This window comes from Carcharodon carcharias, chromosome 2 (genome assembly GCF_017639515.1).
Source record: "Carcharodon carcharias isolate sCarCar2 chromosome 2, sCarCar2.pri, whole genome shotgun sequence".
Classification (NCBI taxonomy): Eukaryota; Metazoa; Chordata; class Chondrichthyes; order Lamniformes; family Lamnidae; genus Carcharodon; species Carcharodon carcharias.
Genome location: NC_054468.1, coordinates 40,350,522 through 40,376,883, shown reverse-complemented (window position 1 = coordinate 40,376,883; position 26,362 = coordinate 40,350,522). Strand labels below are relative to the sequence as shown.

Sequence of the window (26,362 nt, the reverse complement as noted above, 5' to 3'; positions counted from 1 at the left end):
CTATTTAAACATAATTTTTTTATTTAAATAGGAGCCAGTGCCAAGGAGATGCATCCTACTCAAAGTCATGAAACGATCAAAAAGGCAGACCATATGAAGCAGAATTCAGAAGGCATTTAGATATCAAGGAATAAAGAAATGAAGCATTTCTCTTTTAAGAAAATCCCAAGAAATGAAATTTAACGTATATAACACTACAGAGCTATGGTCTAAATTGTTAATAGAGAAACAAACGAATATCCAAGAAAAACAGCTTATATGCTTTACAAAGTAGCTATTTTGGAGTCATGTCACCAGTACTGTACTTAGTGTCTTAAAAAGTTATTGTTTCTTGACTTCATATTGGTAAACTGAGTTTATCTTAGTGTGCTCTGGCTGAATGAAAAATTCGAAGTATACAGGATAATGTGTTGCCAAGTATTAGGAATTTAAATAACTGGTATCTAAATAATTTTAAGAACATTGATAACCATGGGATAGAATTAGAGATTTGCTTAAGTAATTACTCCATTTAACACAAATACAAACATGCAGATTCATGATAGAGGCTTACTTAAAACCTAATTTGGCCATTACTAAATGTTGGCTCAGCATATTCCTGTTAAGTTTTTACCAGAGGACTATTAAACATTTCCCCATCCAACACTATCGTACATTACTCACCACTTCCAACCATGCCCATTGCAAAGATCGAATTATGAGACACCTCTGGGTCAGCATCATGAGAGAATTTGCTCAAAGTGTCCAGTATACTCAACCGTGGATTAGAGACCGAAATCAAAGCAAGTGCCAGTGGTACAGCACGTCTTAAAGTAGGCTCACCGTACCTTAACTGCCACAAAAAGAATTCAATGTAATTTTTGTGGTGTTAAAAAGCTTTACAATTGTTGTAGCAATATCTTATATTATATAACTATTCACCTGAATTATGAGCAGTGTTCTAATAAATTGAGGATGGTTATCCACTGAGATGACTGGATAACCATTTATATTTTTATGTAAAAACAATCTTCAATGGCAAAATGTCTAATACCTAATTGGTCAGAAGGCTTTATAAATAAACGCTAATACATTTTAAGTACCACATAAATCCTCGCCTACAGAGAGTGTGGTTTCTCAGCAAACTGCAGCGAATAATGGAACTTTCTTCTAACATAAGAATTTTCACATCTAAATACTAATTTCACACTAATATCAATGAATCATCAGATGATGTGCATTTGTACAAACCCTTTAATATTAAAATAAAGTGCGAAGGCACGTCACAAATGGAAATAGGGATTCTGTAAAAGCTTGATGAAAGGTTAATTTTGAGAAGGACATTTTATGGCTCTAGAGAAGATATCAAGAAGGTCAACGAGGATGATCTTTGGTCTAAGGGTATTGAGCTTTCATGCCAGAGTTTGTGCCTGGATTTGAACTTATAGAAGACAGGCTGACAGAGAGGATCTGATTCTGGTCTTCAAAATTACTAACAGATGAATAGATTGATAGAGTTAATGATGTCAGAATAAAACTATAGGCCATCAATTTGAATTCCGGGAGTAAGGAGGGAGGTCGGACATATGGAAATCTTTTATTTTCCCTTAGAAGGTGGCTGATGTGTAGAATAGCACTCCAGAGATGGCAGTGAGCAGATAACCCTTGCAATCCTTTAAGTGTGTGTTATGGCCATTTGTGGAAAACTATAGGATCATGGAAGAAGGGGAGTAAGATTTTGGGTAATAACTAATAAATATTCAGCCTCCTGGGCTTGCCTGATCACCATTAAGGGATCAGACGGGATTTTAAATAGAGATTCCTGAATTGGCTACAGGCCTCGATTCTTTTTTCTTGCCTCTCCTAGGAGTTGAGGTTATGGGGATGAATCCAGAAAGAAAAAGAACAAGTGCATATGGGCCTCTCCTGTTCCAAGAACATATAATTTTAAATTGAGCAGAGAAAAAGTGGTGTAGGAAAGTTGTTTAGCGAGGGAATTCCAGAGAGTAGGGCTAATGTAGCTGAAGACATGAGAGATACACTAAAGAGTTAAGTACCAAAGAGTGCTGCCAGAGAATTAAGATTGAAGAGTCATGGAGTCAGAGGTCTACAGCACAGTGAAAGGCCCTTCGGCCCATCGAATCTGCACCGCTCAAACAAGTACCTAACTATTCTAATCCCATTTACCAGCACTAGGCCCCTAGCTTTGTATGCCATGGCATCGCAAGTGCACATCCAAATACTTCTTAAGGGTTTCTGCCTCTACCATCTTTTCAGGCAGTGAGTTCCACATACCCACCACCCTCTGGGTGAAAAAATTCTTCCTTACATCCCTTCTAAGCCTCCTGCCCCTTACCTTAAATCTATATCCCCTGTTATTGATCCCTCCACCAAGGGGAAAAATTCCTTCCTGTCTACCCTATCTATGTCCCTCATAATTTTATACACCTCAATCATGTCCCCACTCAATTTCCTCTGCTCCGCTCCAGGGAAAATAACCCCAGTCAATCCAATCTCTCCTCATAACTAAAACTCTTCAGCCCCAGGCAACAACCTGGTAAATCTCCTCTGCACTCTCTCTAGTGCAATCACATCCTTCCTATAATGCGGATTCCAGAACTGCAAGCAATACTCTAGCTGTGGCCTAATCAGCATTTTATACAGTTCCAGCATAACCTCCCTGCTCTTATATTCTATGCCTCAGCTAATAAAGGCAAGTATCCCAAATGCCTTCTTAACCATCTACCTGTCCCGCTACCTTTAGGGACCAGTGGACATGCACACCAAGTTCCCTCTGATCCTCGGTACTTCCCAGGGTCCTACCATTCATTGTGCATTCCCGTACCTTGTTTGTCCTGCCCAAGTGCATCACCTCACACTTATCTGGATTAAATTCCATTTGCTACTGATCAGCCCATCTGGCCAGCCTGTCGATATCCTCCTGTAATCTAAGGCTATCCTCCTCACCATTTACCACCTCACCAATTTTCATGTCATCTGCAAACTTACTGGTCAATCCTCCTACATTCAAGAAGGAAATAGGGAGAGTATAGGGCCAACATATTCCAGTAAAGATAAAGGGTGGGAACAACAAATCCAGGGAACTCTGGATGTTGAGGGATATACAGGATTGAATAAAGAGAAAAAGGGAGGCTTATGGCAGATACCGAGCGCTCAAAACAGCGGAAGCCCTAGAGGAGTATAGAATGTGTAGGGGGGAAAAAGGAAATTAGGAGAACAAAAAGGGAAAAAACATTGGCAGGTAAAATAAAGGAAAATCCAAAGTTATTTTACAAGTACATTAAGAGTAAGAGGATAACTAGGGAATGAGTAGGGCCCATTAAGGACCATAGTGGTAACTTGTGTGTGGAGCCAGAATACGTAGGTAGGGTTCTAAATGAATACTGTGTGCCGGTGTTCACAAGTGAGGGGGACGACGCGGGTATGGAAATCAGGCAGGACTGTGATATAAGTAAAGAAATTAGCATACAAAGGGAGGAGGTTCTAAGTGATCTGGCAGGCTTAAAAGTAGATAAATCTCCAGGCTTGGATGAAATGTATCCCAGGCTGTTGAGTGAGGCAAGGGAGGAGATAGCAGGGGCACTGACAATAATTTTCAATACCTCTCTGGCCACAGGAGAGGTGCCAGAGGACTGGAGGACAGCCAATGTGGTACCATTATTCAAAAAGGGAGGAAGGAATAAACCAGGGAACTACGGGCCAGTCAGTCTAATCTCAGTGGTGGGGAAACTATTGGAAGCAATTCTGAGGGACAGTCAGCATGTTTTTGTTAAGGGGAGGTCATGCCTGACCAATTTGATTGAATTTTTCGAAGAGATGACTAGATGTGTAGATTAGGGCAATTCATTTGATGTAGTCTACTTGGACTTCAGCAAGGCTTTTGATAAGGTCCTGCATGGCAGGCTGATAATGAAGGTAAGAGTCCATGGGATCCAAGGCAATTTGGCAAATTGGATCCAGAATTGGCTGAGTGGCAGGAAGCAGAGGGTGATGGTCGAGGGGTGTTTTTGTGTCTGGATGCCTGTGTCCAGTGGGGTTCCACAGGGATTGGTGTTGGGTCCCCTGCTGTTTTTGGCAAGAGTTGCAAAGAAAAGGTGAACAAGTTCGTGGAGGGATTTGAATTAATTACTGCATGTCTTGACAGTTTTTAGAAGGCAAGAAACTGGCAAAGAACATGAAACTGGTTAAAGTGTTGGTACAACACAAATATACAGTTCTGTTCAATACTTGACTGTAACAGGACCAATTTCTCATTGTAAGCTATGCTAATAATTGAACAGCAAATATGGTAATATAACTACAATTTCAAAATGACCAGTATTTCCTAGTAAAACTAATTTCCAAAAGCAGCATTTTTCGAATTTCTCATCATGGAACTTACCAGGTGTCCAAATGTGCGCAGAGCCATTTCTGCTCCAATCTCTTCTCCCATGGCAATTAAAGCAATACCAAGCACTGCTACTCCCTAAAAGTTTCAAATGATAACTAAATAAATTATTTTGGTTGTTAACCATTACTGATCTCGAAGGCTATTATAACGTCAAGTAAAAAAGTTTACTTGCAAATTTTATATTTTTCCATTAAATCAATTTCATTACAAAGTAGGATAACATTTTAAACATTTTAAAGTGAACTCCTGTAGTTAAAATCAAAATTTGCCACAAAAATATTTTGAAATGTGTTGCAAATATTTTCCCTGAACTATTGGGTAACTCATTGTTGGCTATAACACCAGATTCGAGGTACAATGAACAATTGCAAGGGCATCTTCATTAGAAATCAGCTTTCACTCTATTGCATAATATATGAGGTACGTCAGGGAGGCAATTAATAGAAAGGTAACAGGTCTTGCAAAAATGTTCTTAAAAATTAACCATAAATCAATTGAGCTTTTCTTGGTAGATATTACTGTTAGTAAATAGGCTACATAAATTAGGTCAATGAAATCATCAAGAAAAACATCCAATTTACAGCCTTACACTTCCGTGAAGTGGATGTAACTCATTAGGTTTTGCAAAGCAAAAATTGCAGAACAGTAAATTGACACCGAGATTCCCTTGCTTATATTTCTGACAAAAGAACTCATTCCACTTATATATGATTCACAAGTGGGTTTTTTAAACAAAATTCTTGGCTAAAATGTAAATAATTTAATATTTCCTAAATTCTACGTATCTAAAAACAACAAAAATAATTTGGCAATTTCCCATTTCAGCAATATGTACAAATCCTGTAAAAACAGTGGATCTTCATCATGCAACTTTAAATATTAGCCCCAGCTATACCTGTCTCTTTATGAGGTATGTGGAACATTCCTTGTTCCAGTCCTACTCCGGCCCCCTCCCACAACTCTTTCTACGGTACATCGATGATTACTTCGGTGCTGCTTCATGCTCTCGTCGGGACTTGGAAAAATTTATTAATTTTGCTTCCAATCTCCACCCCTCCATCATTTTCACATGGTCCATCTCTGACATTTCCCTTCCCTTCCTTGACCTCTCTGTCTCAATTTCTGGTGATAGACTGTCCACCAATATCCAGTACAAGCCTACCGACTCCCACAGCTACCTCGACTACAGCTCCTCACACCCCGCTCCCTGTAAGGACTCCATCCCATTCTCTCAGTTCCTTCATCTCCGTCGCATCTGTTCCGATGATGCTACCTTCAAAAACAGTTCCTCTGACAGGTCTTCCTTCTTCCTTAACCGAGGTTTTCCACCCACGGTCATTGACAGGGCCCTCAACCGTGTCCGGCCCGTCTCCCGCGCATCCACCCTCATGCCTTCTCCTCCCTCCCAGAAACATGATAAGGTCCCCCTTGTCCTCACTTATCACCCCACCAGCCTCCACATTCAAAGGATCATCCTCTGTCATTTCCGCCAACTCCAGCATGATGCCACCACCAAACACATCTTCCCTTCACCCCCCACCCCGGCGGCATTCCGTAGGGATCGTTCCCTCCGGGACACCCTGGTCCACTCCTCCATCATCCCCTACTCCTCAACCCCTACCTATGGCACCTCCCCATGCCCACGCAAAAAATGCAACACCTGCCCCTTCACTTCCTCTCTCCTCACTGTCCAAGGGCCCAAACACTTCTTTCAAGTGAAGCAGCATTTCACTTGCATTTCTCCCAACTTAGTCTACTGCATTCGTTGCTCCTAATGCGGTCTCTTCTACATTGGAGAGACCAAACGTAAACTGGGCGACCGCTTTGCAGAACACCTGCGGTCTGTCTGCAAGAAAGACCCAAACCTCCCTGTCGCTTGCCATTTTAACACTCTACCTTGCTCTCTTGCCCACACGTCTGTCCTTGGCTTGCTGCATTGTTCCAGTGAAGCCCAACGCAAACTGGAAGAACAACACCTCATCTTCCGACTAGGCACTTTACAGCCTTCCGGACTGAATATTAAAATCATTAGATCTTGAACTCCTTCCTCCATCCCCACCCATTTTCCGTTTCTTCCCCCTTCCTTTTGTTTTTTCCAATAATTTATATAGATTTTTCTTTTCCCACCTATTTCCATTATTTTTAAATCATGTATGCCCTGCTAATCTTTCCACTCCACCCCCACTAGGGATGTACCTTGAGTGCCCTGCCATCCATTCTTAATTAGCACATTCGTTTAGATAATATCACCACCTTCAACACTTCTTTGTTCCTTTGTCTGTGACATCTTTTGATTATCTGCTTCTATCGCTGCTTGTTTGTCCCTACAACCACTCCACCCTCCCCGCCCCCCACTTCTCCTCCTGCTCCCCCCACCTTAAACCAGCTTATATTTCACCCCTCTTCTAAATATTCACTCAGTTCTGTTTAACGGTCATGAGAACTCAAAACGTCAACTCTTTTCTTCTCCGCCGATGCTGCCAGATCTACTGAGTTTTTCCAGGTAATTCTGTTTTTGTTTTAAATATTAGCCATTGGATGATAATTATTTTCTGGTTTGTATCATACCTGGTGTGCTCCCATATCTGCTGCATTCTCTTTTTTGTCCTTATCTTTCTCTTTCTTTTTGTCTTTATCATCATCTTTCTCTTTTGAATCATAATGTTCACTGCAAATGTGGAGTAACTGCTGGACTTTCAGTACATTACCAGAACCTAAAGAATCATAAATGTGATAATGGAAATATAGTACATTGCCAACAAATAATTGAAATAGTTAATCTCTAGTTCAGTTTCTGAAAATCACTTCCACTTCTCCTCTTGCACATCTCTCCTCCAAAATAGCCACCTGGAGATGTGGTCTCAGGCTTTTGACTGGTTAATCATTAATTCTTAAGTAACCCAGTCTACTAATTATTTTCCTATAGGAAAAGCACACGATCACAATTAGGAAGTAGGTGTACACTTGATTACAGGTATCAAATCAATTCACATCATGTGTTGGTATGCCAATTCCTGTGGAGCAAGGGTATTGAGTTTTCCTGTGCTATACTACCAAACAATCAGGAGATATAGCAGCAGGGGAGGAGTGGATATGGGTCCCTATTTTTGGACTCCTGCCATGCCATTGTCACCAATAATCTTCCTAACCTTGTCAGCAATGTTCAGTGGATAGCACTCACTTCTGAGTTAGAACATTAGAACAATGCTGTTTATTCAATTATCAAAAAATAAGAACACTACCATTTACTGTCTGGTGAACAAAAATGCATTACCCAAGCTTAACCCATTTCAGCTTGCAAAGATAGTATTCAAATTAGATTAATTAGATTTATCTAATCGTACCAACCTGCATAAGCACAGACATCTACCAAAGTATTGGCAAAACTACGAAATGGCTCGGATACCACTTCCAGGGTAGCCAAACTAGCCTCAATGGCCTCACCTTTTCCTGTGAACCAAAAATACATTACATCAATTACTTTACACATAATGCTAACTTTATTTTGCAGCATAGCATAAACACAGGTTTTATATATACATCAAAAGGCTAAAATAGCTAGTCTGAAATTACAATAGAAAAGAAAATCAAAGTGCAGTAAATCTAAATGCTGGAATACATAGCTGGTGAATAACCAGTATTTTAAAAGGGAAAGGCAAGTTTCTGTGTTGACTGAGAACCTTCATTAGAGCTCAACGAGAATGTTCAAAGACATAAAAATGTACAGCAGTTACAACACAATCAGGCTATTTGGTCCAACCAGTCCATACCACTGTTTATCCTCCATGCAAATAAATACTTCTAATCACATTTACTCACCCCATTCTCTTATCCCTTTAAGCCTCTCTGCTTTTCCTTCATTCACTTGTCCAGTTTAATCTTTATTGTTTATGCTTTCTGACTTGACCCGTAACACTGGAATGAATTGTACAGCTTCACAACTGTGTAAAATCTCTCTCACTCATAAATCTTATGTTTAATCTTGTATCTATGGGCTCTCATTCTAGACTCATCAAGTTATAGAAACAGTCTGTTTCCATCTACCTTGCCCATTCTTTGATAATTATAAACATTACCATTATATCATCCAACAATGTGTGTTCTAATGAGAAAAAGACCGAATTTTTCAAAGCCTTTCTTATTTTTATTCTTCATATCAGGTACCACCCTACATCCCTTAATTTTCTCTAATAACTCACACCTGGTGCTCTGTCAAAAGGTTTTTTCTAAGGTCCACATTTACTACATCCATTGCACTCAACCATCGATCGTGGCTGTTAACTGGCCAAAGAATTCAATGAGGCATATCAAACATGATTGTCCTTTTTGAAATCAGTGCTGGCTACTTATAACTATTTTCTCTATCTAGATACATAGTAATATCATCCTTGAGGTAAGATATCTGGCCTTTAATTATCAAGTTTAGTGCAACCTTCTTAAAAATGAGCTCAACACTGACCACTCACCAGTCCTCTGGCACATACCCATACTCAATGATGCCCTGAAACACAAGCTCCAAGTTCTTTGACCACTTAACAGCCATGAACAGTGGTTAAGTGCAATGGATGTGGTGTACATGGACTTTAGAAAAAACTTTTTGACAGAGTACCAAGTGGGCGTTATTAGAGAAAATTAGGGGATGTAAGATCTTGACTAGTTCTTCCCACCAGTTCCTTGTATGGATGCTGCCAGGTCTCAGTGCTGTGTCATCCTTTAACTTAACTACCTTCTCTAAAATGTTCCTTTTATCTGCAATAATGGTGCTCACCCTGCTTTCAACCACTTCATGATTCACTTCTTCATTGATATCCCTCTGTTTACTAAAGACTCAAGCGAAGGACTTATTAAATGCTGCCATTTTTATCTACAAATTATCTACAATCCTCTCAAGGTCCCACCTTGTCTTTAAGAATTCTCCTTTTATTAATATACATACAAAATGAGTTACTGTTCTTTTCAAAGTTTTTTGAAAATTTTCCTCATAATTGTTCTTAGCTTCCTTTGTCCCACTTTTAACTTTATTTTCATTCTCCTTTAGTTTTTGTTCATTAGTTCTTGGCCTTCTTCAATTTTTAATAGGTTTCCAACTTCTATTTATCATAGAACCCTAACTACTAGTACTTCTGCTCTTTTCAAAAAAATGGAATATACTTATTTTGTAACTATGCAATTAAAAAAAATCCACTATTGCTCTACAGCCTTGTGTGCCAAATTCCCTTTCACCTAACACAAAAACAATAATTTTAGCAAAATAAACAGCTAATAAATTATTTTTCTCCCCTCCCAAGCTTTCAGAACCATGCTAAAATGATTATTTCCTCATATGTAGCTCCACCTCCAGCAAACCTACCCACCATGGGAGCCATCCTATTCTAAAACAGTATTATCTCCCACCTAGTAAAAGAGTCAATGAACAGCAATCAGGAACAAAAATGACTTTTCACTTCTTAGCCCAGGGATACCAAAGCTAACTTGTTGCTCAAGCTGAAATCAATTAATTAAGCAGATCACTAATCTGAAACCTCATTGGTATATATGTCTGTTGCCTGTGATGCTGAGTCCAATTTAATTTAAAATTTAAAACGCAATAAAATAGTGACTAAGTATGCAGCATTTAACCCATGTATTGCCAAGGCCAGATCTTCAGTAGATTTGTTGAAACTACCTAATTTTTGAGAAGCCCTGATAAAGCAGAAAATTAAAATTAAGAAAATAATTAAGAGCAAGTCATTTCATAGCACTTGTTATGCTGCAATATTTATTCTTACCCAAATGGTTGAGACCTAGGCCTAAGGGTAGCCATCTGGCATAAGTGTCCTTCAGCTCCTGCTCTGATTTCTCCAATATAGTTTCCACGATGTTGGAGCTAACATCTCCATTGCATGAGCCCACTGCAATCATACCACATGCCAGCGCAGTCACACCGATCACCTGCAGGTTAAATTTGAAACCAAATAATTAAGCAGCTACACAAAACATGCTAGTATCAATGATTTAGCATATCTGGTTGAATGGGAATAAAGGGCAACAGCCCAAGAAGCTACTTTCAACAATACAAGTTATATACAATACAACACACAAGCATTTTACTTAAGCAAGTTTCAATGCAATATTATTAAGACCCATGTGTATACTCTTAACACATGGAGAATAGGTTTTCATATTGCTGTAGCCCCTTGAATTTCTACCTTCACTGAGGTGGGAAAATCTAGGTCACAATATCCACCTACCAGAAGTAACTTTTAATAATACTCCTCTTCCTACAATCAGATCAAACACAAATTTCAGTCAAGTATTTAAATTTGGATCCCATATCTGAATCAACTCCACATAACTGTAGTTATTAAACAGCACTGCTTCAAATACATTGAGTTAATCTCATGAATACTAAGCTATAAAAACTCAGAGCCTAAACAGTGAAAGAAATGGGTGGTAAAGTTGGCACGCGCTAACTGTTCTGAGGCTTCTTGATACAAACAATGGGTCCTAAAACCAAGAGTATTCTATTTGATAGCATTAATATTGCTCACCTCAAGTTAAAAATTTAAGCAAAATATTACTTCTGGTGATCAACTCATTTGTCATTTTTGTTTCCAATTTCACCATCACCCCCAATGCCAGAATCATACCAAATCACAAATGAGAACATATGCTGACACAATGTAAACTTATTTGTCATGTATCTGATAAATGAATAAATAGCAGCATTTGTCCCTATTAATTGATTTAAGACAAACTGATTTACTACATTTACAAAACAAAGCAATTGGTTGATTGGCTTCACATTCACAATTCTACTACAGTTTAAATGTTAATCCACATCCAAAGCCAAATAGGTGTGTATTCCTGTACTGCTTAAACTACAGATTTCTAAAGATTTTCCAAGTGGGAACATGACAACAATTTTGCTAATTGTTTTAAATTTTTCAGGAAAAGTAAAATTTCAAAATTATCTTTTCCCAGTGCTCACTTTTCCAGCCCAGTTTTCCTTGCTTTGGAATTCTGCCTAATTTGTTTTAGTGTACATCTTCACAAATTTAGCGGTCTACATTTAGCGCTCTGATTTGTTTTGGGTTAGACAACTTGTGCTTCACCTTACTTAAAAAGTCATAAGTTTGAAAAACAGATATACAGCAAAGCATCAGAGCCTAATGTAATAGAAGCATAGTAATCTAATTGTAAAGTTTAAAAATAAAGGCCATTCAATTAATCTCGCCCATCATCTGTGATCTGCCATCACAGCCTGCAATTCATTCGTGAACAAATGAAATTTTTGCCTTCAATATCCTATTCGGAAAACTATTCCAGATACAAATACTCTTTGTGGTCACCCTGTTTTCAACTTTTCATAATAACCCTAAACAGCACTGCTTCAAATACATTGAGTTAATTGCATGAATACTAAGCTAAACAGAGTCTAAACAGTGAAAGAAATGGGTGGTAAAGTTGGCACGTGCTAAAACTGTTCTGAGACTTCTTGATACAAACAATGGTTTCTAAAACCAAGAGCATTCTATTTGATAGCATTAATTTAAAGCAAAATATTACTTCTGGTCCTACAACACAGGTGGAGGCCATTCAGCCCATCTTGTTTATGTTAGTTTTTTTGAAAGAGCTATAGTTCTGCAAATGCTTCCTTCAAAACAGAAAATAAGGGAAATACGGAATATGTATTTCATCATCTGAAAAGAAAAGGCGCTTTATTCCCTCTGGACGTTACTTTGGGTCGGAATTGACCAAGGTTCTGAAAAAGGACCTCAATTTGATTTTAACCTCTCTCTTCCATTCAGCTTTCAACTTATGTGCTGTAACATTATCAGTTTTCATTCAGATTTTCAACATTGGCAGTTTGTTTTCATACCTCCATGCTGGATTTAGAATCTCGCGTCACAGGAAGGAGGAGAGCAAGTACATCTTCCCGATTAGAGCCTGCATAGGCAAGACCAAGCCTGCCAACCAAAAAGTTAAAGAAATTACACTATAACACTGCTTACACAAACCACATACAATCAGAAACGGGAAAACTGCATACCTTATGTTTAAGTTTATCTGTACATTCTACAATTCTGTACACTTCTCCAATTATCATCTAGAGATTGACACTGCCAAAATTAAAAATATACTTAGAGAAGTCCTGCATCGTTTAGAATTCCTCATTCCACAAACTACTCTTGCAGGCAAATGATTTTTAAAATCAAGTCATTGGCAGTATTTTATACAGAAAGCGAGTTTTCTAATAATCTTTAGTGAATTGGACAAGGGGACTTGTCAATGCGCTCAAGATGTTAGCGCTACAAACAAGAAAACTAATCCTGCGGCAGCACAATATCTTGACATGCAAAACAATAAAAAATTGACCTCGTTATGTCTAAAATTCCAACCATTCAACTGGTGAGGAAACCAGCCTATTTCTTCAATAAACATTTTGTGAGTCCCACCAAAAAAATGGAAGCAAGATGTGGATATAATAAACCGGCAAGAGCATTTTAAGTTTAACAGAAATTAAAGACATGGCACAGAATATAGCTAAAATGATGAAAGAAAAAGAAAGTGATTTAAAATTTTTGCAGCATTACATTATTACAATAAAACTAATATTTGTAATGTTAATTTAAAGATTGCAGAGCTGAAAAATTAGGAGAATGTGAATATCCTTTGTTAAGGGAAATTCCAGTCTCCTAAGGCCAGTGTTCACTTGTAGTCATTCAACACTTACATGTTTTCCTTCAGGTGCGTTATTATTTCTGATTTTGGTTTCCCTGCTCTCACTCCCTGATTTTACAAAGATCTTAGTTGGGGATACCATACTGCATCACTGGACAACTGATTCTGCTTCCGACATTTGAGTTTTTATTAATTCACAAATTGGATAAATGGCATTTAAATGCATACAAAAAGAGCTCATTAAAGAACTAATGACATTTCATTTTGCCACATTTCAAAATAAAACTATCATAAATTTGCAATAAGGTGAACAAAGTTCCAGAATGACAAAGTGGGCTGGATTTTGCCATTGGCAAGCAAGGGGAGGGGCCCACTCACCAATGCACAAAATGACACGGGATGACATTGGGGGAACCCCTGACGTCACCCCGTCCCATTTAAATATTCAGGAAGGCGGGGGGACAGCGCGATCAGCTGTGCACCCGCTGACCTGTCAATGGCCAATTGAGGCCATTGACAGGATAATTAAAACAACTGAAGGACCTTCCCGTCCAACCTTAAGGTTGGCGGGCAGGCCAGGAGCCCCAGCAGGCTTCTGAAAAAACATGAAACCTCATCCACCGGCAGGATGAGGTTTCAGGTAGGGTTTAAAAAACTTTAATAAAGTTTTTGTGAAATTTATTAACATGTCCCATCTCGTGTGACATTGTCACATGAGGGGGACGTTTTGAGGATTTTTTTATTTTTCTATTTTTAATATTTGAAGAAGTATAAGCAATCTCCCTGAGGCAGCATTAAGCCTCAGGGAGATGTGCACTCTTTCGTGCACATGCACGAAAGAGCGCACTCTTGCATTTGGGGAATCGCCCTCCCGCCCCCTCAGGAAGCGCTTCCTGCCGGGCGGGCCTTAATTGGCCTGCCCACTTAAAATGGCAGCGGGGCCTGCTTCTCCGGCAGGGATTGGCTCCCCGCCTGCTGGAGATTGGTTTGGGCCTGCCTGACCAGTAGGCAGAAAATTCTGCCCAGTATGTTTAGTCAGTCATTTGGACAAGCTCTGCATCAATAAAATACAATTGAGACCAATTAAATGGACAGTTTACAAATGTGCAAACAAAGACAACGCTTACCCAAAGATGGCTCCAATTCTCATTGTGTTACTGCTGTGCAGGACATAGTCTGAGAGAAGAGCAAGTGCTGGATCACATTCATTTCGGACACCAGAATTTACAATACCGCATGCAAGCAAGGCACCAGACTGGAATAGAGGACACTGATGATTAGCAGTTTGATCAAATGGATAGACACTAAAAACTGCCTTGAAACATTACTCAGGAATTGTTATTTTTTCCAAGCACTGTTTATTAAGGAGGGATGGTAGCAGAGTGGTAATGCTACCAGATCAGATGTTTTTTTAAATTCTTTCATGGGATCCAGCCAGCATTTGTTGCCCATCCCTTATCCCTTGAACTCGGGGCAATTAAGAGTCAACCACATTGCTGTGGGTCTGGAGTTACATGTGGGCCAGACCAGATAAGGGTGGCCTAAAGGATATCAGCAAACAAGGTCGACTTTTACAACAATCCACGATAGCTTCGTGGTCACTATTACTGAGACTAACTTTATATTCCAGATTTATTAATTGAATTCAAATTCCACCAACCATTGTGGTGGGATTTGAACCCATGTCGCCAGAATATTATGCTCAGTCTCCAGATTGTTAACCCAGTGATATTACCACTATACTATCTTGCCCCAAAGGCCCAGACTAATGTTCCAAAGACACGAGTTAAAATTCCTTCACACAAATGGAGAAGTTAAATTCAATTCATTTAATACATCTAGAATAGAATGCTCATCTCATTAATAATGATTTAACTACCAGCTTGTCATTAAAACCCCATCTGGTTCACCAATGTCCTTCATGGGAGGAAACCTGTCATCCTTACCCAGTCTGGTCTGCACGTGACTCCAGATCCACAGCAATGTGGTCGATTCTTAACTGCCCTCTGAAATGGTGTAACAAGGCACTTGTGGTATCAAACTGCTGTAGAAAAAACATTGTGGGTATACCTACACCACATGGACTGCACTGGTTCAAGAAGGTGGCTCACCGTCTTCTCAAAAGTAATTAGGGATAGGCAATAAATGTTGCCCTTGTCTATGATGCCCAAATCCCACAAAAGAATATTAAAAAATGGAATCCACTCGCAATAAATGTGGCCAGGGAAACTATTACTGCACTTACAAGTATCTGTATCATGTTCTTCTCTGTAGTAGCTATCTGGTTAGATTACAGCTAAAATAGTTGAATTGATAACAATTAGATACTACTATTGGATAAATCCTGTTCAGGAAGTGTTTTGCTTGCTCCAGAATATCCAGGACAAAAAACAAAATAGGATGAACTTTGCACCTGCCGTTTTAATACTCATCAAAAGTGCATTAGGATCCAACTTCCTAAAAAGGCATTTTAACTGTCATGTCATTAAAATCTACAAAAATAAAGCTTCTGCTCATTGCATTTTTCTTCAATTGCATGAAATAGACAATACACAACAAATAGGGCTAATATTTTAGAGTTAAAGTAGGGCCCATATAGTCTTTATCCAAATGCTATTCTGAAAAAATACAGTAGCAAATGCAACTGCTGGCAAAGGTGTTTATAAGCAGCGACGGAAGCAGAATTCCATTTTTTTAAAAAAGAATTAAATCAATTGGCTTTATTTCAAATTGTTCTTTTAAAAATATAATTTATTCACTACAAATTTCAAGTTACAAACATGCAATATCTTTCTAATCAAAAAATGAACTGGAAGATAAGCACAAGTTCCTACAACCTACTGCATCTAGGATGGACTATAATGTTTATAACATATTATGTCCTAAAGATTTTATATGCACAGTTACATGATGTAGTTATATTAGATACTTAAATTGTTCCACAGAACTGGGGGGGGAAACGCACAGTAGTTCCCCCAAAACAAAATGGTGGGACTGGATACTAGGAATTTTAACAAATTTGAGAGAAATAATTTAATTCACAGCAAAATCACTATACTAGTAACAAATGAATTAGCATTATTGGCAAATAAAATTATTAGTTGTTCAGTGAATTCATTAGCAGCGCTGTAATAAAGTGGAACCTTTTCATAATGATATCAATAAGTAAACTGAAAAAAAAACTACACATGGTTATTTTCCTGGCTCCACATGAACGTGTCAAACAAGCTTAAACATATGAAATATATCTGGAGTATATGACTCACCTTAATATAGTCTTCTGAAGAGTACAAATACTTGTCAATTTGTGTCAAACCACCATCAACATCCCAAAGTAGTATCATACCTAATGAAGCTGCAGCACTTAACATGCCTAGTAACAAAAATAAAATGGATCAATAAACTAGCCACAAACATCACATTTGACATTTTAACAGCTTTCAGGAGGTACTCACCATGGTCTTTGTTTTTGTATAGCCATTTATTACCATCCTCTGTCAACAGTTTATCTTGTCCAAATGCTGCATTTACAAAACCATTAACAAATGATGAAGCAAGGTTCATACGAGCAGAATCAATCTGGGAGCCAGTGCTACCAAAACCTATAAATAAAACAAAAAAAAAAATCAAACTTGTGCTCTAATTTCTAAACAGTACTTTTTATATCAAAAGTAGAATTTAATTTCTTTATACAATTTTTCTTCTGAAGCAATACTCTTACACTCCACATCACTAATAATATTAAATATTTTGTAAAAGGTCCTAATTATTCCTTTTTATTGCATCCCACTCTTTTTCTTCAAACTTGAGGGGTCAGCTGTTGATGTGCTGCTGCACGTAGTGACCTTCTAGTAACTTGCCCAAATGAACATATTTCATTTGTGAATTCATCAAGTGTCAACAGCCTATTAAATCAGGACAAAATCACATGCAAGCACAGTACTGTCCTTTGGTGACATCCACACATACATTTTACAGCATGTTATTGGTGAGTATGTCACTTATGTCAACGTTGCAGACTTCTTTCATCATGCTGCTGGTGACTGGGAGGAAGCTGACAGAGCAGTAATTGGCTACATTGGATTTTTCCTGGATACATGACGTCTGTATACCTTTTCATATAGATATAGCTGTACTTGAACAGCTTGACAAACAGGGCATGTAGCAGGTCGCTGGGTTGCTGTTAGGGTCAATAGCTTTGGCCATGTGCCAACAACTGCCTCGTAAGTGGCATGGGGCCAATTAAATGGGTAACGTAATGGATCATCATGAACAGGATCATCCATTCGGCATTTTCAGTTTGAAAACAGGGCAACGTCACTTACATTTACGTTTTGGTCTCTGTCATTCATAAGGATGGAGATATTCATGGAGCCTTCTCTTTAAAACAAAGTATAGCCACTTATTTGAAATGGCTTTAAGGAATGTTAATGAGGAAGTAGCATGCATGTGCCATACAATATCATTTCTACCAAAGCAACGCAAAATTCCAACAAATAGAAAAGCTGTAAATAATGTAGATTAATTTCAATTAGCAAGTTTCCCCCCAAAGTGAGTCAACACTAAACAGCTTCCATAGTAAAGTTAAGACTAATTTTTGCTGGTGTCAAGTTGGGAAAGATATATTTGTGAAAGTAATCCGTGTATATGTGTCTTAAATATTTTTCAATGTTCAGGCTTAGCCAGTGGGCCGAGTCTGATTTGTCCATGAGGAAGGTGTATTGTAACCATGAGTAGGACAAAAAATCTTAGATGACAGAATAGGAATGACAGATTTTATTTTACTAACTATAAACTATTTTCCTCCTGTCAGTTACCATAAATCAGTCTTACATAAACCTACTGTTTAAGGCTTGTAGTGTATTAGTTTGATTTTCCTTCTCTTGACAAGTTCCACAATTGTGAAATCAGTTATGACCAGCTGGATATGACTGAGTTTGCTACATTGAAGCTGAACAATATTTTCCTTAACAAAACTAATGTTCAATGATAAATGGTTTTAGGAAAAATCTGAGTAATGATTGCAATGGAGTTAAGTAATGCAATGTAGCTTCAATTGCTGCATTATGGAAAAAAAGTCAATGAATTATAGTGGGTGAGAAAGAACAATAAAGTTTTTGTTCTATAATATCTTTGATGGATAGGTTTTTATACCATGCACCCAATTTCTACTCCAGAGCTCATATGCAAGCTGACATTGTAAATTGTTCCCTGTCCTTAAGCCTTGTCCCTGTCTTTCAAGTCTACATTAAAAAAAATGATCCTCCTAATTACCATCCCATCTCCAACCTCCTTACCTCACCTAGAACCTTAAAAAGATCATTGCCTTGAACAATGCTATTTTTCATTGAAGTCTCTGAATTACCACCCATCTCATTAGACGAATATGACTGTGACCAGGGTAAATTCTCTTACTTTGTGCCCTCTGCAGCTTTCAGCACATGGGAGGATGCTTCAGTCAATCCAACCCCTTTCATCTGTTCTCCAACCCTGTGGGATTACTCTCACTTGGTTCCATTCCAGGAACATAGGAGCAGGAATTGCCATTCAATATGATCATGGCTGATTGTCCACTTCAATGTCTTTATCTCTCACTATCATAACCCTTTACTTCACTGACATTTAGAGATCTGTCAATCTCAGCTTTAAACATACTCAATGACTGAGTTTCCACAGCTGTCTGGGGTAGGAGAATGCCAAATATTCACAAAACTCTGAGTAAAAAAAAACTTCTCATCTGGTCCTAAGTGGCTTCCCTTATTTTGAAATTGTGTCCCCTGGTCCTAGGCTCCCCAACCAGGAGAAATATCTTGCCTGCATCAACCCTGTCTATCCCTTTAAGTATTTTGTAGGCTTCAATGAGATCACCTCTCATTCTTCAGAACTTTAGGGAATACAGGCCCAGTTTCTCCAATTTCTCTTTATAGAACAGTCCCACCATCCCAGCAACAAGTCTGATGAACCTTCGTTGCACTCCCTCTATGGCAATAATACCCTTCCTAAGGTAAGGGGGCCAAAACTGCACACAGCTGAAGTCTAGCCAAGCTTCTATACAATTGAAACAAGACTTCAGTACTCCTGTACACAAATTCTCTTGCGATAGAGGCCAATATAGCATTAGTCTTCATAATTGCTTGTTGCACCTGCATGTTAGCCTTCAGTGACTTATTGACAAGGACACCCAGGTCATTTTTTACATTACACTTTATAATCTCTTGCCATTTAAGAAATACTCCATGCATCTGTTCCTCCTACCAAAGTGGAATACCTCATTTTTCCACATTATATTCCATCTGCCATGTTCTTGCTCACTAAATCTGTCCAAATCCCCTTGAAGCAGCTTTGCTCATAATACACATTCATGTGTCAACAGTGAACTTGGGAATATTACATTTGATCTCCCCATTCAAATCATTGATATATATTATGAACAGCCAGGGCCCTGATCCCTGTGGTACTCCATTAGTCATAGCCCGCCAAGGTGAGAATGACCCATTTATTCCAACTCTTCTGTTTTCTGCCTGTTAACCAACCCTTAATCCATGCCAGTATATTACCTTTTATCCCATGTGCTTTAATCTTCCTAACCAGCTTCCTCTGGGGGACTTTATCAAAAGCCTTCTGAAAATCCAAGTATACTATGTCCAGTAACCCCCCTTTATCAATTCTGTTAGTAACATCCTCAACAAACTCCAACAGGTTCTTTAAACATGATTTCCTATTCACAAATCCATGTTGACTATGCCTAATCAGATTATCCAAGTGTCCATTTGTTGCATCCTTTATAATAGATTATAGCATTTTCCCTACTACTGATATAAGGCTAGCAGATCTGTAGTTCCCCGATTTCTTTCTCCCACCCTTGTTAAATAGTGGGGTGACATTTGCTACCTTCCAATCTGCAGGAGCCATTCCAGAATCTAGAGAATTTTGGAAGATGATCACCAATGCATCCACCATCTCCTGGCTACCTTTTTCAACACTCTGCGATGTAGATCATCAAGTCTCGGGAATTTATCAACCTTCAGTCCCATTAATTTCACCACTTCCTACTAATACTAATTTCCCTCAATTCCTCATTCTCCCTAGTCCCTTGGATCTTTAATTCTGGGAGGTTTCTTGTACCTTTCTCAGTGAAGACCGACACAAATCATTTAGCTTCTTACCCATTTCTCTATTCCCCATTATAAATTCTCCTGACTCTGCCTGTAATGGACCCACATTTGTCTTAGCCAAACATTTCTTTTTTACATACCTATAGAAGCTTTTATAGTTCATTTTTATATTTTTTGCTAGTTTACATTCATATTCTCTTTTCCCTTTATCAGTTCTTGGCCCTCCTTTGCTGTATTATAAAATCTTCCGGGTTTACTACTATTTCTGGCAACTTTATAGCCCTTTTCTGACAGTCATAGAACCTGCAGGACAGAAACAGGCTATGCAGCCAACTGGTCTATACTGGTGTTTTACTCAACATAAGTCTCATTCCACTCTACTTCCCTCTTCTCATCCTATCCAATATCCTATTCTTCCTCATGCATGCATCAAGGCTCCTGTTAAGTTCGTCAATCCTATCTGCTTTAACCAATCTCATGTGACAATAAGCTCCATAGTTAACACTTTGTGCCAATACATTTCTTCTAAACTCTTTATTTGAATCATTAAGTATGTCTTTTTGTGTCTCCTTGTTCTGGGCTAAAGCAAAATGGAAATATTTTCTCCACATCACTGCAGGAGTTCCTCAGGGTAGTGCCCTCGGCCCAACCATCTTCAGCTGCTTCATCAATTACCTTCCTTCCATCATAACGTCAAAAGTGGGGATATTTGCTGATAATTGCATAATGTTCAGCACCATTTGTGACCCCTCAGATACTGAAGCAGTCCATGTCTAACTGCAGCAAGACCTGGACAATATCCAGGCTTGGGCTGACAAGTGGCAAGTAACATTCGCGCCACACAGTGTCAGGCAATGACCATCTCCAACAAGGAAGAATCTAATCATCGCCCCCTTGACGTTCAATGGCATTACCAACACTGAATCCCCCAATATCAACATCGGCGGGGGGGTTTACCAATGACCAGAAACTGAACTGGACTAGCCATATAAATACCGTGGCTACAAGAGGTCAGAGGCTAGGAATCTTACTGCGAATAACTCACCTCCTGACTCCCCAAAGCCTGCCCACCATCTACAAGGTGCAAGTCAGGAGTGTGATGGAATACTCCCAACTTGCCTGGATGAGTGCAGTTCCCACAACACTTAAAGAGCTTGACACCGTCCAAGGCAAAGCAGCCTGGTTGATTGGCGCCATATCCACAAACATTCACTCCCTTCGCCACCAACGCAAAGCAGCAGCAGTGTGTGCACCATCTACAAGATGCACTGCAGGAATTCACCAAGGCTCCTTCAACAGCACCTTCCAAACCCATGACCACCACCATTTAGAAGGGCAAGGGCAGCAGATAGGTGGGAGCACCACCACCTGGAAGTTCCCCTCCAAGTCACTCACCATCCTGACTTGCAAACATATCGGTTCCTTCACTGTCGCTGGGACAAAATCCTGGAACTCCCTCCCTAACAGCACTGTGGGTGTGGCTACTCCACAGGGGCTGCAGCTCACCACCACTTTCTCAAGGGCAACTAGGGATGGGCAATTAATGCTGGCCCAGCCAGCGAAGCCCACATCCCATTAATGAATTAAATAAAAGTATCTTTCCTACTGTAACTGATCTGTAATTTCTTGGTTTAGTTCTCTCTCATTTGAACATGGTGATTAGACTTACTGTTTGCCTATCCTTTAGCACTATAACATTTTCTAACGAGTTTTTAAAACCAAATATATTTACACACACGCAAACAAATGTAACAAGAAACAGGTTACAGGGAAATATCTGGGGGTCAGACATTGATAAAACTAATTCAGGTTCACTCTTATAGCTCAAGACAGCACCTGAACTCAAATGTGTTCCAACTTTATAAATGTGCTAACCTATACTAAGAAAAACAGAGTGGTGACTATAACGTCCTCTGTAACACTCTAAACCAATGCAAACTTACGGTTATTTTCCAAATGTGTTTTGTAAATATCCTCTGGTACTTTAGGCTCCATAATGTCCAGCTGGGGAGAAAACAGACATTTCTTTTATCTTATTGCATAATTGAACATTTTCATTGAACCTAGCTTCTCTATATTAATAGGTAAATTTAGGTTACCTACCCAGTGCCATTTCCTTTGTTCTTTGAATAACTTTCACCTTGCTTTTCCCTATCTTTAAATTCTGCAAGTTCTTCAACCCCCTAAAATACACACGGCCTCTTGTGCATCTTTCTTCTTTTCACTCCAATATTAGCAGCCCTGCCTTCAGTATGTAGGATTCACGCTCAAACTCTCTCTCCATATCTTTCCATCTCTCTACCTAACATCCTTGAAGGCCTGCCTTAAAACCCACCTCTTTTACTTAACTTTTTATCTTCCAATCCTCTTGCTTTGGGCCAGTGGCGATTTTTCCTGATGCTGCTATGAAATGCCTTGTAGCATTTTTCTGTGGTAACTTACTGCAAAAATGAGGCTATTGTTGACATGCACAACCACAGAATAGGCGAATAGCACAGCTTAGCATTGCCAATCAATTGGGCCAAAGGTCTAACACAACATTTTTTTAGATTTCTAGATTTGACATGTCCACCAAGCAGCTTCTGATTGAAGAATAGTCTGTGCCAGAGATAGCTGAAATGTGCAGGACAAAGAAGCTGTGTGGAGACATTAAAACGAATACTGGGTTCCAATATAGAAAAACAAATTCTCAGATTCCAAGCAGACTAAAGTAACATCCTAGGAGCAGGTGAGGGTATTACTGGGCATAATTTCCACAAATTCTGCATAAAGGGGAGCTAATTGTTAAATCCAAAGAGTGAAATGTAACTGGTTATAGAAGACTGAACTGCCTACAATGAGTACTCAAACTGAACAGTCAAATATTTTGGGAAATATTCTTGGACTTCACAAGATTGGACTAGCAGTACAAACTTTTCCCATCTGTGTTATAAGCACCATCATGGGCTGTTCTGCTTAGAAAAGGAAAGGTATCTACCAAAGAGACCCTAATCGAACAGTAATGTAAGAGTTGTTGTCTTTCAATAACCAGGCCATGAAACATAATTTTTCAATTCCGATGTAATATTGTATCCACTGCTTTAGGAGTAGATACTGCCTTAAGGTGATCATGCCCCCTCTCTGCTTACTTTTGCAACATGCCAAATAGATTGAAGGACCAGCAAGGCTGATCTGGTATAGGTGGGTTATGCGGAAAGTCTCAAAACAAACCTAACTTTGGAAGAACACACCCAAGTTTGTTTTGAGACATTCTTGAGTTATTGGTTTTTGGAAGCCCCAGCATTTACTAACACTCAGACTGTCGGGTGTCAAGGGGCATAAAAACAAAAAACTCTGAAAATACTCAGCAGGTCTGGTGGCATCTTTGGAGAGAGAAACAGTTAATATTTCAGGTTGAGGGTTTTTTTTTGTCAGAACTGAAAAAAAAACATAAGAAATAGGAATAGGAGCAGACCAATCAGCCAAACACCCACCCCCCCCACCCCCCCCAACCCAGAGCCTGCTCTGCCATTCATTAAGATCATGGCTGATCATCTTGTTTGTCGATTTCCACATTCTCATCTAATCCCGATAACCTTTGATTCCCTTGCCTGACAAGGATCTATCTACCTCCGCCTTAAAAATATTCAATGACCCCGCCTCCACCACTGTCTGACGCAGAGAATTCCAAGGTCGTACAACCCTCAGAAATTTCTCCTCATCCCTGTTCTAAAAGGGCAACCCCTAATTTTAAAAGTGCCCCCTGCTTCTGGACTCACCCACAAGAGGAAACATCCTTCCGATGTCAAGGCCATTCAGGGTCTTGTATACTTCAATCAAATCACCCTCACTCTTCTAAACTTCAATGGAAACAAGCCCAGTCTGTTCAACCTTTCCTTATAAGACAACCCACCCATTCCAGGTATCAATCTAGTAAATCTCCTTTGAACCACCTGCAATGCATTTACATCCTTCCTTAAAAAAAGTTAGAGATGTAGCAGGTTCTAATCAAGTACAAAGGCAGAGAAAGGAAAAGGAGGAAAGAACAAAAAGGGAAGGTCTGCCAGACCTTAGTAACGGCAGCAATTTCTGATTTTATTTCATTTTATCAGCATCTGCAGCTTTTCCCTTTTCTACGGGTCTAGAAGCAGTGTAAATGGGATAGTAGAATTATAACCAACAGCTGCTGCCCAAAACAATAAGGGGATGGGGCAGAGACTATGATCTGAAATTTTGGAAACATTAAATCAGGAGTTCTATAAAGCGCCAAATTGAAAGATGAGGTGTTTCTCCTCAAGCATAGGGGTCCAAGAAAAGAGATCAGAATGGGAGTCAGACAGGGAATTAAAATAACGGGGGACCAAAGGATTAGGGTCACTCTTGAAGACTGAATGGAGGCGTTCTGCAATGTGTTTGGTCTCCCCACCGCAGAGGAAACCACATCATGAGCAGCAAATACAGTACACTAAATTGAAGGATGTACAAGTGAATCTGCTTCAACTGGTATCTAATGTGCTGTTTGAAGGGAGGGTTGATTGGGGTGATTTAAAAGTGGATCAGGGTGTCCTGAAGGAAATGGCCCCCTCAGCATTCTGAACGGAAAGGGAGGAAGAAAGATGAGTTTGGATGTGGCATCACATTAGAGGTGGTGGAAATGGCGGAAGATGATCCATCGCATGTGGAGACTGGAGGGGTGGAAGATGTGGACAAGAGGAACCCCAACATGGCTCTGGGAGGAAGGCATGGGGTGAAAACAGAATTGCGGGGATGGACCTAGTCATAAGCTCTGTCCAACACAATGGAGGGGTCTCGTCGGTTGGATAAAATTGCCACAAAACAGGGTGGGAGGCATTGTAGTCACGGCAACTTTGGCTTATAGTGAATATTAATTAATAGCCCAGATGCAAAAACAAAGATAGAGAAGTCAAGAAAGAAAACATAATCAAGCTGAAATGTTAACTCCCCGTTTTTCTCTCTCTATAGATGCTGTCTGATGAGTATTTCCAACATTTTCTGTTATTATTTCAGATTTCCAGTATACTCAGTATTTTGTTTTTGTAATTTGGACAAATGGCATCAGGTTTGCTTCAGTGATGTTGAGCTCTATGATGTTGAGACATTTGATCTTAAGAGGTTACCACTTCGGTCACTAGACGGAGAAGAATTCCTGGGAGGATCATTGCAACCTTTCCTTTATGTACACTTAATCACTGTTGATATTAATTTGTTGCCAAATGGTACTAGCAAATTCCCAGTAAAAGTTTCCTGGATATCAGTCAGTGCTGGCATATCGCAGCATTGACAGAAGTCTTTGGCACTACATGGTACTGATGACCTTTAGTATCAGACTATTAATCAAAGATGATTGCACTTCAGAGATGTTATTCAGTCCACCATGGAAGTCTGATTTCTCTCTATCACATCACCTAACTGCCTGCAAAGTTTCTAAAGTTTGGCCTTAAAGGGCTTGCCAGTCAATTTTCCCTCCAATGAAGAGATGCTAGCATTTATCCTCTAGCATCGCTGGCTGCCGGTACACTTACATAATGGCCCGAATACCCTGCCAATCACTCTGCTGTTGTTTGACTGTCCCTTTAAAATGTCTTCTCACTTTATCCAAATAACCCCTAGCTCAGCAGCTATCACCAGTTGCTATCAATTTAAATGATTCAGTGTTGAGTATACAAAGCACCAAAGTTGTTTTGACCTCAATAATAAAACAGTAAACATAAAATATTCTTCTGAAAGTGTTTTTCTGTCAATCTGCAAGATCCATATTGAACAAATATTTTCCATAATCCAACCATCAAATATTTCACATTTGTTTAAGTTCAACATAGCACCAATTGGAACCACTGCAGAAAACTCTTAGCTTTGTCTATAGCTAATTTCAAACAGATGCGTTTGCTAAATTAAAATGTGGCTTACCTCTCGTGCGAGGGCTAAGAAGTTGCTATTCAATTGAACGTTTGACATTATCTCCGTCAGATCTTCATAATCCTCCACGTCCTCATTTAGTTCCAAGAATACACCGTGGCGACCCAACATAAATGCTACCTGCTTCTGAATAACACTGTAAATCAAGTTAAAGTAACAATGTTAAACAATGATCACACCAGATAAGAGTTATAGTAGTTTTGTGTCACTATTCGATTAGCATTAGAAAATACCAGGTATGGTTCCACAGGCTCAGCTGCCCTATAGTACCTCACAC

General features: G+C 39.2%; 1 protein-coding gene across 1 annotated transcript in view; it reads right to left on the bottom strand.

Annotated features, from left to right (window-relative positions):
- Window positions 1–26,362, bottom strand: part of psmd2 (proteasome 26S subunit ubiquitin receptor, non-ATPase 2) — a 50,338-nt gene that overhangs the window by 7,497 nt on the left and 16,479 nt on the right. The window contains exons 7-17 of the mRNA XM_041217324.1: window positions 26,077–26,221; window positions 22,113–22,173; window positions 16,510–16,656; window positions 16,321–16,427; window positions 14,182–14,309; window positions 12,252–12,339; window positions 10,159–10,321; window positions 7,739–7,840; window positions 6,959–7,104; window positions 4,382–4,465; window positions 664–832 (exon numbers count right to left, since the gene is read on the bottom strand). Coding sequence (XP_041073258.1) covers window positions 664–832; window positions 4,382–4,465; window positions 6,959–7,104; window positions 7,739–7,840; window positions 10,159–10,321; window positions 12,252–12,339; window positions 14,182–14,309; window positions 16,321–16,427; window positions 16,510–16,656; window positions 22,113–22,173; window positions 26,077–26,221 — 1,340 coding nt within the window. The remainder of the gene's footprint in view (window positions 1–663; window positions 833–4,381; window positions 4,466–6,958; window positions 7,105–7,738; window positions 7,841–10,158; window positions 10,322–12,251; window positions 12,340–14,181; window positions 14,310–16,320; window positions 16,428–16,509; window positions 16,657–22,112; window positions 22,174–26,076; window positions 26,222–26,362) is intronic.